The following is a 13114-nucleotide window of genomic DNA, read 5'->3' on the forward strand; positions in this document are numbered from 1 at the left end:
AAATTTAAAGCCACTCGATGTATTTCAATAAGGACTATCGTTGGTCAGTTTTGTGCGACCATCTGCCAAGCCGTTTCTTTGTAATTTGGAAAAAAGTGGTAAAGCTTTCGTCCACATTTGAGCTCATACGACCCAATCGATTTAAAAAAATCAAAAACTGTTATAGATATATATCATGGTCTTATAGAACTTACTGAAATTTTACGGATTAAATTCATCAAAGTTTGAGAAAATGAGTAGTTTTTTGACGTTTGTTAAAATTAAAAGTAGACGATTTACTTGGTATAACAATAGAGTACTTGGTCTTAATGATCATGCTAAATCATTAAAGCCCTACGGAAACTGGTTCAATTATAAAAATTGTTGATTTTTGAAAATTTGCTTTTACAAAATACTCCGAGTTAACGTGTTTGTTATATGTAATAAATCCACTCGGAATACTTTTAATCACTCATAAGTTAATTTATTTTTTATTAATCATATAACTTGCCTCAAGCAAAATTCCAATTTCAACTAGTTTTTTTGATTGTATATAAATATATAGTGCACCATATATCCTTTTCTTTATCAATAATGTTATAAAATTAGTTGGGAGGGAGGTTTTTTGCCTTATTATCTTCCTCCATTGTTCTTGAATCCTTTTCCCATTTTTTGCACTCCATTATGGCATTATAAAATTAAATGGGAGGGAGATTTTTTGCCTTATTATCTCCTTTCATAGTTCTTTCTTTCTTATCTTTCGTAAACGCAAACTAAAATAAGACAACAAAATCATTTTAAAAAATTTCTGCCGTGTGACAGCCTCCTAATATTACGCCGCCCAATTTACCACTGTGTGACACCTTCCTAACATCACACTGGTAACCCTGTCAAACTGTCAAATCCAATTTGACACTTGAGCAGTCTGACAGTTCTCAACTCATAGTATGGTGCAATAATACATCATAGGTTATTTTCTTATAAAATCCATTAATTTCTTGGTAAAATCTACAAAATGCCTAGCGAAGGAGAGATTGATTTTATGACTGAAGAGAGAACCGAAGCTGAGGGGGCTCCTTCGAGTGCGGAAGAGGATATCGTGACACCATGGAGCGTCTCTAGTGCCTCCGAGACCGGCGTCGATTATGACAAATTGATAAGTAAGAAATGATAATTGAAATAATAAATAGTTTAATAAATTTTTAAGTTTGTGTAATGTACTTTTGTTGTATGGGGTGCAGTTTTAGTCCTAGAGAATATTAGGAGATCATATCTTCATATGGTTTTAGTTTTAGGCTGGTGACATATGGACAGTAGAGAAGACTCTATTGAACAGACAAATTGCATGAAATTTAAACCAAAAGCCATTTTTGTATTGAGTCACATATTTTCTTCAATTATTAAAGCTTAAGTTAGGTAAGAATCTCAGAATTCGAGAAACCCAGCTGTAAGTCTGTAAATACTTGTATATTGACACCCTAAAGTTGTCTCAAAACCTACATATGGTAGGGTGTCAATACCATATGTAGGTTTTGAGACAACTTTAGGGTGTTAATATACAAGTATTTACAGACTTATAGCTGGGTATCTTGAATTACGAGATGAACTTACTATAATGACTGGACTAAAAGCTGGACTAAGTCTACAACATAGTCAATCATCAATCGTTGTCCTGTAACCACGTCTACAATTCAAAAGTTCCAATTTTTTTCATATCTAATCCTATAATTTTATTATTTTATTTGATCTCCTGCCTTTGTGATTTATTTCAGGTCTTGCCAAAATCAATATAAGAAATTCAGAAAAAAAATAATATTGCGGTAAAAGTACAATATCGCACTTGATTTCACCACACAACATAATTGCTCCAATAATTTAGTCTATAATTTTCATAATCTCATATGATATATTAGTTGCTTTTTGGCAATCATAGTTTCTAAAGTACATTTTTCTTACTTATAATTTAACATCATTGTTTATGTTCAAATCTTAGGAGAATTAATTTACAAAATTTTGTTCATATGTGCAATTTCAATGTATTCAATCTAAGATCAACTTATTTTCAACATCCAATGCCAAACAAATGGATTTTTGGCACATGAAACAAAATTCTAAATATTTTGTTAATTAAATAGAATTTTCTTCTGTATTGTTAAATAATTTAGTAAAGTAAACCAAACTGCAACATGCATGAGTTTAAAAACATAATGTATATGCAATTTTGGATTTATTGCATTATTTTTTAAACTGAATTATATAATTTCATCTGCCAACATATACTGTTCACTGTATCTTATATTATTTTAATTTCTGGCAGATCTCAGCTGCTTTTCGGCAATAATAATGTAGACATTACATTTTTCTTGTATATTATATTCCAATATTATCTCATAATTTCAGCTAAATTCGAATTTCAAGTGAATTGACATTTCTAGCAGATGACCGTTCAAATGTTTTTAATGTCAAACAATGATAAATGGTTTTTTGTGATTTTTGCCATTTATTTCTACAATATTACTATAGCTTTATCGTTCATTAAATCTTAAAAATTTCCTTTGACCAACTATAAAAATAATTATCGAAATTTGAATAACCATTTAGAAGTAGCTTGATATTAGTTTGTTACTAACTGGGGGCACAATAAAATCTAAAATCGTTTTATTTGAAAATATATAATCTTAATATAAAATTAAATAAAAAGTCTCAAGATCACAATATCTGTACGTAAGAAAGATTTATCTTATAAATTATTCAAAACTGTTTAGTTTTCCACAATGCCAAACCAAATATATAAATTTTGTATTAACCCTCTAACCCGGAAGATTACTTTGAAGTAATCTTCATGTTTTGCTTTATTTATAACGGTGTGACAACATAATCACATGCAAATAAGCATGAACTTGTCCCTCGTACTTTATTTGTCATTTCTTCTTCAGACACCAACATCATTTGAAGTATAGTTTGGCTTCTATAGTCATAATTGTGTAAAATCTCGAGTAGAAAGCATCAAATTTAGTGAAAAAAAAATTGTGTTTTTTGTGCCACATATTTCTTGAACCAATCATTATTTCGACATCGGAATTTTTTTATTTTGTTGGTAAGTAATCCCCCTTTCAATTATTATATATTTTATTGTGAAAAAAAAATTGTTTCGGTATTTTGAAGGGAAAAACAGAGGTTACTTCAAAGTAATCTTGCCGGATTCAGTGTTTTTTTTTTCCCCAACGCGTTTTTACCGTTTATCGCACCTTTTCTTGTTTATCTATCTCTCTTTTGTTTTTATCAATCAAAGTATAGAAAATACCTAATTTTGGAATGGAAATGGAATTTTTTCTATCGTAATAGAAATTATGTCAAACCGTCGTACCAGTGCACGTTTACTCTCCCTTTTGAACCGGAACCGCCTAAACGTGTCGAATTTATCGGAAGAAGAAGCTGCCGACTTGCTGAATTCCGTTTCTTTCTCCGATGATAACGACAATGACGATGAAGAAAATGATCCAGACTTCGAACCAGACGGCATCACTCCAGAATTGGATCATGCCATCGATGAATGCTTGCTGCTTGACAACACTTATGCCATTTTTGATGCTGTGAGTATAGCCGATGCCGTGAACATGTCACTGTCACCATCAACATCTGCACAAGATGCATTGCCATCAACATCTGCCCGTCGAAAAAAACGGCCACGTTCACCATTGCCAACTTTGGATGACACTTCTCCGATTCCGATGCCAAATAATGGTGGTTTTACTGGTAAAAGTAAGTTTCTTTTCACATCTACTCTACATTTTTACTTGAATTTAAATGCTTATCATTTCTATTATCTCTGTTTACAGCTCTTGAATCGATTTTGATCGACTCAAAGGAATTTCATCCAATTTGGAAGAAAAATTCTCTCCAATTGCATGTGAATGAAGTGGCATTCCGGGGTGATTTGTCGCTACCAGCCGAAGTGAAAGAGCTCACAACACCGATGCAATTGTTTTGTTATTTCTTTTCAAAAGAAATAATAGACATTGTAGTTGAAGAAACGAACCGGTGTGCTCTGAGCAAAGACATAAACACTACATTTAGTGTGGATGCCAATGATGTGTATAAATACATTGGCATTCATTTATACATGTCACTTTATCGGTTTCCAAATCTCGAGAGTTATTGGGGAGATATTCCATTCGAACCAATACGGCAAACAATGTCATATCGGCGATTTGAGCTCATCAAGAAATTCTTATGCTTCAGAGATGAGGCTGAACGGTCGAAAAAGGGCCAAGCTGGATATGATCCTCTGTTCCGGATGAGAATTGTCGTAAACATCTTGAACGACCGATTCGATTCCATCCCAAAGCCAGCTCGACTTTGCGTCGATGAACAGATGTGTGGTACGAAGATGGTGCACCATTTGCGACAGTATATGCCCAATAAGCCACACAAATGGGGCATGAAATTGTTCGTTCTATGTGACTCATCTGGATTTGCTTATCGGTTCGAAGTTTACAATGGTGCTGGAGACAACAAACTCGTGGGTGGCCATCCAAATCTTGGCGCTTCGGCGAATGTTGTCATGCGATTGTCTCAAACCATCCCGGATATGGCAAATCACATTGTATACTTCGACAACTTTTATACAAGTTTGCCTCTGTTGGTGTATTTGCGCGCTCGTGGAATTTTCAGTCTTGGTACGATACGAGTGAACAGAGTGCCTGGTTGTAAGCTGAGTTTGGAAACAGCCATCAAAGATAAACCAAGAGGATATTCTGAGGAATATGTGGCATCCTCATATGGCGTTGATCTAACTACTGTATTGTGGAAAGACAACAAAGTCGTTCGTTTGGCATCGACGTATGTTGGTGTGAAACCATTTCAAACCAGTTTGACAAATCCAACCAAACAACCACGAAAAGCCAGCCGATTTGTTCGCAAGCAAGGCCGCATTGACATCGATTGCCCCGAAATCATTAGCGAATATAACAAACATATGGGCGGCGTAGACTTGATGGGCCGCTATCATATTCGCGCAAAAACTCGTGATGCAGCAACTCGTTTGTTGCTGGTCGTCCATCATCCAGACTTCAAGCTTCAAGCGATTCTCGGCCATCAACTCCAGAGGTGATTCCAGGTTCTTTTCCTGTTGGAAGACGTGCGGTGCATCCAGTGGACGACACTCGTTTTGACTGTATGGATCATTGGCCACAATGGACAGAAAAACGTGTTACGTGCAAACTCTGTGCCCAAAACAAAACAAAGGCGCTAACTATGTGCATTTGCTCCAAATGTAATATAGCTTTATGTTGCTTTAAGGGCAAAAATTGTTTCGTAGAATATCATAACAAAAAATAATTAATTTCTACTACATTCCATTGTTCTTTCATTCACTTTTTTCAATAAATACCATACAGAATAAAAATATCTACATGTATCAAATTTTTCACTGAACCCGTCAAGATTACTTTGAAGTAATCTTCACCTTTTTGTACCTGGTAGCTAAACGATAAGTCAAAATGAAAATCTAATGATGCAGAAGTGTTTGTTATGGTCAAATTAGTCTAGAAAAAATTGTTCTGACTTTTTTTACTGGCTCTATCAAAAACTCGGGTTAGAGGGTTAAATGTATCCATTCTATGAGTAACAACAATAATGTGTTACATATTATTATTCTTTTCACTCTTATTATTATTTTTTTCATTATTGACATATTATAAGGTTGTCAAATATCTCCCTTTCGCCTTTTTGTATTATAAACCAAGAGCAAAAAAGCGGAAGGGAGATATTTGACAACCTAATATTTTCTTATTATGATACATTTTATCTAATTTTTATCTTTTTCCTCCCAGAAAGGTTTGGCAGTTCAAAGATTGACCAAGATGTTATAACACTAATGGAAAAAATCATAGGACGTCCAGTTCACCATTTAATCCGTCGAGGAATATTTTTCTCCCATAGAGATTTGAAAACTTTATTAGAAAAACATGAACAAGGACAACCTTTTTATTTATATACTGGAAGAGGTCCTTCCTCGGGGTCTATGCATATTGGACATCTTATACCTTTCATGCTCACAAAGTAAGGAATAGAAATATAAAAATAAATACATAAATCATATATATATATATATATATATATATATATAATTATAACTACTTCAGATGGTTGCAAGAAGCTTTTGATGTACCTTTAGTAATTCAGTTAACGGACGATGAAAAAACTTTATGGAAAAACATATCACCTGAAGAATGCACACAAATGGCTCGAGATAATGCTAAAGATATTATAGCAATGGGATTTGATGTCAATAAAACTTTTATTTTCTCAGATTTAACATTCATGGGGTAATTAGATTTAATTAGTATATTAAATAATATTAATTGAAATAATATTAATTATTTTTGTTTTCATAGACAGTGTCCTGATTTTTATAAGAATGTCATCCGTATTCAAAAATGTGTAACATATAATCAAATCAAAGGAATTTTTGGGTTCGGTGACTCGGATGTCATTGGTAAAATAGCTTTCCCGGCAGTTCAAGCAGCACCAGCTATATCGACGACGTTTCCATTTATTTTCAATAACAAAAAGGTAAAAAACAAAAGTAATAGTATATGTAGTTCCATCGTAAGCTTGAAGTGATACTTCATAATGTGTAAATGGAACTAATATGGGATAGAAATTTAATAACATTAATATTGCTCACAATTCACATTATTTTTTGCAAAAACGGAATGAATTTGTAGTTCTAGTTAGATCCACAATTTTTTTTTTAGACAAGGCCCATTATTGTCAAATAATCGACAACATTTTTAGACCATCAACAACATTTTTAGACAATTTTCAATATTTTATGAGGGCTATTTACAATATGTTTAGACATTTTACAACATTATCAGATAGTCTACAATATTTCCAGACAATCTACAACATTATCAGACAATCTATAATATTATAAAACAATCTAAAACGTCACTGGACATTATCAAACGATATACAGCATCTTTAGCCAACCTATAATATTTTCAAACAATCTACATTATCTTCAGCCAAACTATAATATTTTCAGGCTATGTATAACATTTTTAGACAATATGCAATATTATCAAACAATCATTACGGACAATCTCTACAACATTTCCAGACAATCCACAACATTTTTACCAATCTATAATATTTTCAGGCTATATATCATTTTCAAAAAAAATATACATTATTTTCGGACAATCTATAGAATCATCAAACAATCTACAACATTTTTGGTCAATTAACAACTTTTTTTTTGTCATCCTATAATATTTTCAGACTATTTACAACATTTTACTACAATCTGAAACATTATCAAGCAATCATCAATGTTTCCAGACAATCTGCAATGTTATATCAGTCAATCTACAACATTTCCATACAATCTATAACATTTTTAGAAAATTTACACCATTTTCAGACAATCTATAGAATTATCTGACAATGTATAGCATCATCAGACAATCTACAACATTTTTAAACAACCTACAACAATATCAGACAATCGATAACATTTTTAGCTAATCTATAATATTTTCATGCTATCTATAGCATTTTTAGACAATCTACAATATTATCAGAAAATCTACACTAGTTTCGGACAGTCTATAACAACATCAAACAATCTACAATATTTTTAGACAATTAACAATATTTTTTGTCAATCTATAATATTTTCAAGCTATTTACAATATTTTTCTGCATTATCAAACAATCATTAACACTTCCAGATAATCTGCAACGTTGTCTCAGACAATCTACAACATTTCCAGACAATCTCACAATATTTCCAGACAATCTATATAATATTTTCAGGCTCTTAACAACATTTTTAGACAATCTACAACTTTACAAGAAAATTTACACTATTTTTGGACAATCTATGGCATTATCAGACAATCTGCAACATTTTTAGACAATCAACAATATTTTTTTTGTTAATCTACAATGTTTTTCAACAATCTACAACATTATCAAACAATCATCAACACTTCCAGGCAATCTGCAATGTTGTCTCGGACAATCTACAACATTACCAAATAATCTATAACATTTTTAGTCAATCTATAATATTTTCAGGCTATCAACATTTTTAAACAATCTACAACATTATCAGAAAATAAAGCTTTTTTTGGACAATCTGTAGTATTATCAGACAATCTACAACATTTTTACATAATTAACAACATTTTTTTGTCAATCTTTGATATTTTCAAGCTATCAACAACATTTTTAGAAAATCTACAACATCTTTAGCCGATTTATAATATTTTCAGGCTATTTGAAACGTTTTTAGACAATCAACAACAGTTTTAGCAAATCTATAATTTTTTCAGGCTATATACAACATTTTTAGACAATCTACAACATTGTCAAACAATCTACAACAATATCAGATAATTTACAACATTATCAAACAACCTATAATATTTTCAGATAAGATGTAACATTTCTAGACAATCTACACTATTATCAGACAATCTGCAACATTATCAGGAAGTCTACCACATTATTAGACAATTTGCTGCATTTTTAGATAAATAACATTTTCAGACAAATTGCAACATTTACTGACAACAATCTACAATATTATTAGACAATCTACAATATTATTGTACAATCTACAACATTATAAAGCAATCTACAGCATTTATAGAGAATCTACAATATTATCAGACAATCTGCAACATTATCAAAAAATCTTCAACATTATCAGACTATTTGCAGCATTTTCAGATAAATTACAACAATTTCTGTCAATTTACAAGCATTTTCAAACAATTTACAACATTTTCAGACAACTTAAAATATTGTCAGACAGTCTACAACAATTTTTGACAACACAAAATATTCTTTGACAATCTACAATACTATTAGACAATTTACAACATTATCAGGCAATCTACAGCATTTCTAGACAATCTACAATATCATCAGACAATCTGCAACATTATCACAAAATCTACAACATTACTAGACAATTTGCAACATTTTCAGACAAATTACAACAATTTCTATCAATTTACAACATTTTCAAACAATTTCTGACAAATTACAACATTTTCAGACAACTTAACATATTGTCAGGCAATCTACAAAAGTTTCCGACAACACAAAATATTCTCAGACAATCTACAATATTATTGGACAATCTATCAGAAAATTTGCAACATTATCAGAAAATCTACAACACTATCAGACAATTTTCAGCATTTTCAGACGATTTACAATAATTTCTGACATTTTACAGCATTTTCAGACAACTTAAAATAATGTCAGACAATCAAATTTTGACAACACAAAATATTCTCAGACAATCTACAATATTATTGAACAATCTGCAAACATTATCAGGCAATTTACAGCATTTTTAGACAATCTACAATATTATCAGACAATTTGCAACATTATCAGAAAATCTCCAACATTATCAGACAATTTACAGCATTTTCACACAAATTAGAACAATTTGTCAATTTACAGCATTTTCAAACAAGTTCTGACATTTTACAAAATTTTCAGACAACTTAAAATATTATCAGACATTCTACAACAGTTTTTGACAACACAAAATATTCTCAAACAATCTACAACACTATCGGTCAATCTGCAACATTATCAGGAAATCTACAACATTATTAGATGATGTGCTGCATTTTCAGATAAATAACAACATTTTCAGACAAAATACAACATTTTCTGATAACACAAAATATTCTCAGACAATCTGAAATATTTCCAGACAATCTGCAATATTATTGGACAATCTACAACATTATCATGCAATCTACAGCATTTCTATACAATCTACAATATTATCAGACAATTTTCAACATTTTCAGACAAATAACAATCATTTCTGTTAATTTACACCATTTTGAAACAATATCTGATAATTTACAACATTTTCAGACAACTTAAAATAATGTCAGACAATCTACAATATTATTGGGCAATCTACAACCTTATCAGACAATTTACAGTATTTTCAGACAAATTACAACAATTTCTGACAACACAAAGTATTCTCAGACAATCTGAAATATTTCCAGACAATCTACAATATTATTGGACAATCTACAACATTATCAGGCCATCTACAGCATTTCTAGACAATATACAATATCATCAGACAATCTGCAACATTATCAGCAAATCTACAACATTATCAGACAAATTACAACAATTTCTGTATATTTACAGCATTTTCAGACAATCTACAACATTTTTAGACAATTCTCGCTTTGTCTCCTTTTACCCCTCCCCTCCATTATAGCATAAAACATTTACTCACATTAGAAGTTTCACTTCAATAAACCTATACTCAACTCAATCCATACAAACAAACTTTGTACCTATTTATAAATTTATTCCACCAGGTTCCTTGTCTGATACCATGTGCGATAGATCAAGACCCCTATTTCAGGATGACCCGTGATGTTGCCCCAAGAATAGGAGCTCATAAGCCTGCTCTTATACATGCTAGTTTCTTCCCGGCTTTGCAAGGTGCAAAAACCAAAATGTCATCGAGTGAACAAAACACAGCTATATTTTTAACCGACACACCAAAGCAAATTAAGACAAAGGTAAAAGTATAATGGGATTAAAAAACTTGGCGTAAGTGGCGTAATTACAATATTTAAAAAAACAGTACATTAATTGCAAAATGTTTGCGTAAGCATGGGGGCAGGGAGTAAGATCTTTGCTTACTTATGCTGACGAGGGGGAAGGGGGGGGGTATATAATTGTAATAAATCTGCTTACGTAATACTTGAACGGCCCTTAAAGCAAAATGCTACTTACAACTAATTAACTTTTTTAAATCGGTGCAGCCGTTTTTGAGTTCGATGGAATATCAAAAATGGCTCACACACATACACAGTTTTTCCAAATTTGGTCAAAAACGATTCAGAATATCTTGAAACATCAAGAAAATAAAATTAGCAAGTCGGATTTTCTGGCGGAAACATAAACTTCTCCTGCGGGAAATTAATTATATAAAATCTTGATATTTGTCCAGTTAGACTTTATGTAATACTTATGAGGCAAGTCTGCCGTAACAAAGCGTTGTCATGGCAAAGCTATGTTATGCTTATTTCTTAGTAGTGAAAACTGTGAGGATCATATGATAACAATAAAGAATCTGCATCATTGAAGATTCTGTTATCATAACATTCTTCCTTGCTTGTTTATATGTAAAGTATGCCTGATCGCACAGCTGAATAGACAGACAATAGCTGAATAGATAGACACAGTTTTCACTACCAAGAAATAAGCATAACATGACAACGCTATGTTATGCGGCAGAATTGCTCCATTATTTTCTTTTACAATATGATGTTTTAATAAATGTTATCTTTACAGATTAACAAATATGCATTTAGTGGTGGAAAAGTGAGCGTAGAAGAACACCGAGCCTTAGGTGGTGATTGTTCGGTGGATGTTTCATATCAAGTAAGTATCTACTTGTTTTATTCTTTTTATAGTTTTAGATTTATGGGGCTATTCTCGGATACCTACACATCTTACGTCAATAGGCCCATTAGAAGTTTGATAGCTATTCTTGGTTATTGGTTTAATCCTTTGTGGTCAGGCTTAAAAAGTGGGGAAATTTCACAAAATATCACTAGGTGAAGGGGGGAGGGTCTAGTAAGATAGAATGTTAATTTGTTTTTTACCTGAATTTATAAAAAAAACAAAATTTTTTGAAACTTTATCAGAAAATGTACAATTTTTCTGGGTACTAAAATTACACTAATAAATAATCATTACTTTTATTAATAAAAATTTTATTATATTTTTTAGTTACTTAAATTCTTTTTGGAAGACGATAATGAATTGGAAGAAATTCGAGTTGCATACAGTACAGGAAAAATGCTAAGTGGAGAAATTAAGGCAAAAGCTATTGAGGTTTGTATTGTAGTAATTGTTAGTAATTAAGTTAGTAGAGTATTCCTCATTATCTTAATAACAAATAAAAACTGTGCTTAATAAAAAAAATTCATATAATAATAGAGAATGTTTGCAAGATTGAATTTCAAAAATGTTTCTCGCTATCCAATTAACATTTTTTTATATAAATACGTTTTGAATTTAAATATTTTTGATTGCAATAATTTTTTTCCCCTTAGGTTCTTCAGCCAATAGTTGCAAACCATCAAAAGCTCCGATTGGAAGTAACAGATGAGATTTTAGATCAATTTATGTCACCTAGATCATTGAATTTTAATTGAAAACAAAATTACCAAGATGCAACTGGATTTGTGTTATTTTATAAATATATTGTAAAGCTTTGCACAAAAACTATGTGCATTCCCATTGACAGCATTTTTATATTTTTTATTTATTACATAATATTTATTAAACACAAATGATTGATTAAAGATATGTTTTATTAACTAAGTGCAAAGAATGTATGAAATTTTTTGCATATCTTCACGTTTCAGAGGTTTCTGAACATTTTGTAATATGTACCTCAAAAAAAATAGATGTGTGTGTATGTGTGGATACAATTTTTCGTCGACGTTTTCGGAAGTACCGCCCAACCGATTTGAATGATTGAAAAAGCATTCAATTCCTACTGATGGGGACTAGTGCTGATTAGTTTTTGGGAACCGGGCATCCGATTGGAAATAATTCAAACAATATTTAATTCGTAATGATTGGGAGAAGTGGTGATTAGTTTTTGGCAAAGGCAGGTCCAGCTGTTTCGGAGATACGGAGCTAAATGTGCAAAAAATGGCAGTTTTTGAGAGAACTAAGCATCCGATTTGAATGATTCAAAAAAGTTTTTGCTTGTTTTTTAACATATTTCGACTTGCTAATTTTATGTTTTCTCAACGTTTCTAGTCATTCTGAATCGATTTGAACCAAAATTGGTAAAAAAATGTTGTGCCGATATTTGACCTTTCGTCTACTATTTCTCAAAAACGGCTGAAAGGATTTAAAAATTTAAAAGCCAGTCGATATAATTTGATAAAGACTTGCTTTGAAAGTTTTGCACGGCAATCGGCTGAGCCGTTTCTTTACAATTATCAGATAAGTGCAAAATTTTTCGTACACATTTTACAAAAAAAAAAATCCAAAATCTTTTTGAAATTTTGGATTTTGAAAATTTGAAAAT

General features: G+C 31.4%; 1 protein-coding gene across 1 annotated transcript; it reads left to right on the forward strand.

Moving 5' to 3' along the window:
- The first annotated feature begins 912 nt into the window (after window positions 1-912).
- On the forward strand, window positions 913-12312 carry LOC113382610 (tryptophan--tRNA ligase, cytoplasmic-like). The gene is made up of 8 exons (XM_026620869.1): window positions 913-1139; window positions 5814-6042; window positions 6126-6308; window positions 6378-6555; window positions 10371-10577; window positions 11356-11445; window positions 11797-11901; window positions 12123-12312. The coding sequence occupies exons 1-8, from the start codon at window positions 995-997 to the stop codon at window positions 12222-12224; spliced, it is 1239 nt and encodes a 412-aa protein (XP_026476654.1). The 5' UTR covers window positions 913-994; the 3' UTR covers window positions 12225-12312.
- The last annotated feature ends 802 nt before the right edge of the window (window positions 12313-13114 follow it).

This window comes from Ctenocephalides felis, unplaced genomic scaffold (genome assembly GCF_003426905.1).
Source record: "Ctenocephalides felis isolate EL2017-DRISC unplaced genomic scaffold, ASM342690v1 CF-g0.4_SCAFFOLD_00845, whole genome shotgun sequence".
Taxonomy (NCBI): Eukaryota; Metazoa; Arthropoda; class Insecta; order Siphonaptera; family Pulicidae; genus Ctenocephalides; species Ctenocephalides felis.

What these genes read in the sequence shown, in the direction of transcription:
- LOC113382610 (XM_026620869.1), top strand. Translation starts at nt 995, where the DNA reads ATGCCTAGCGAAGGAGAGATTGATTTTATGACTGAAGAGAGAACCGAA. An exon ending in CGATTATGACAAATTGATAA is followed by an intron (nt 1,140 to 5,813) that starts GTAAGAAATGAT and finishes TTTTCCTCCCAG; the next exon opens with AAAGGTTTGGCAGTTCAAAG. An exon ending in TTAAGGCAAAAGCTATTGAG is followed by an intron (nt 11,902 to 12,122) that starts GTTTGTATTGTA and finishes TTTTCCCCTTAG; the next exon opens with GTTCTTCAGCCAATAGTTGC.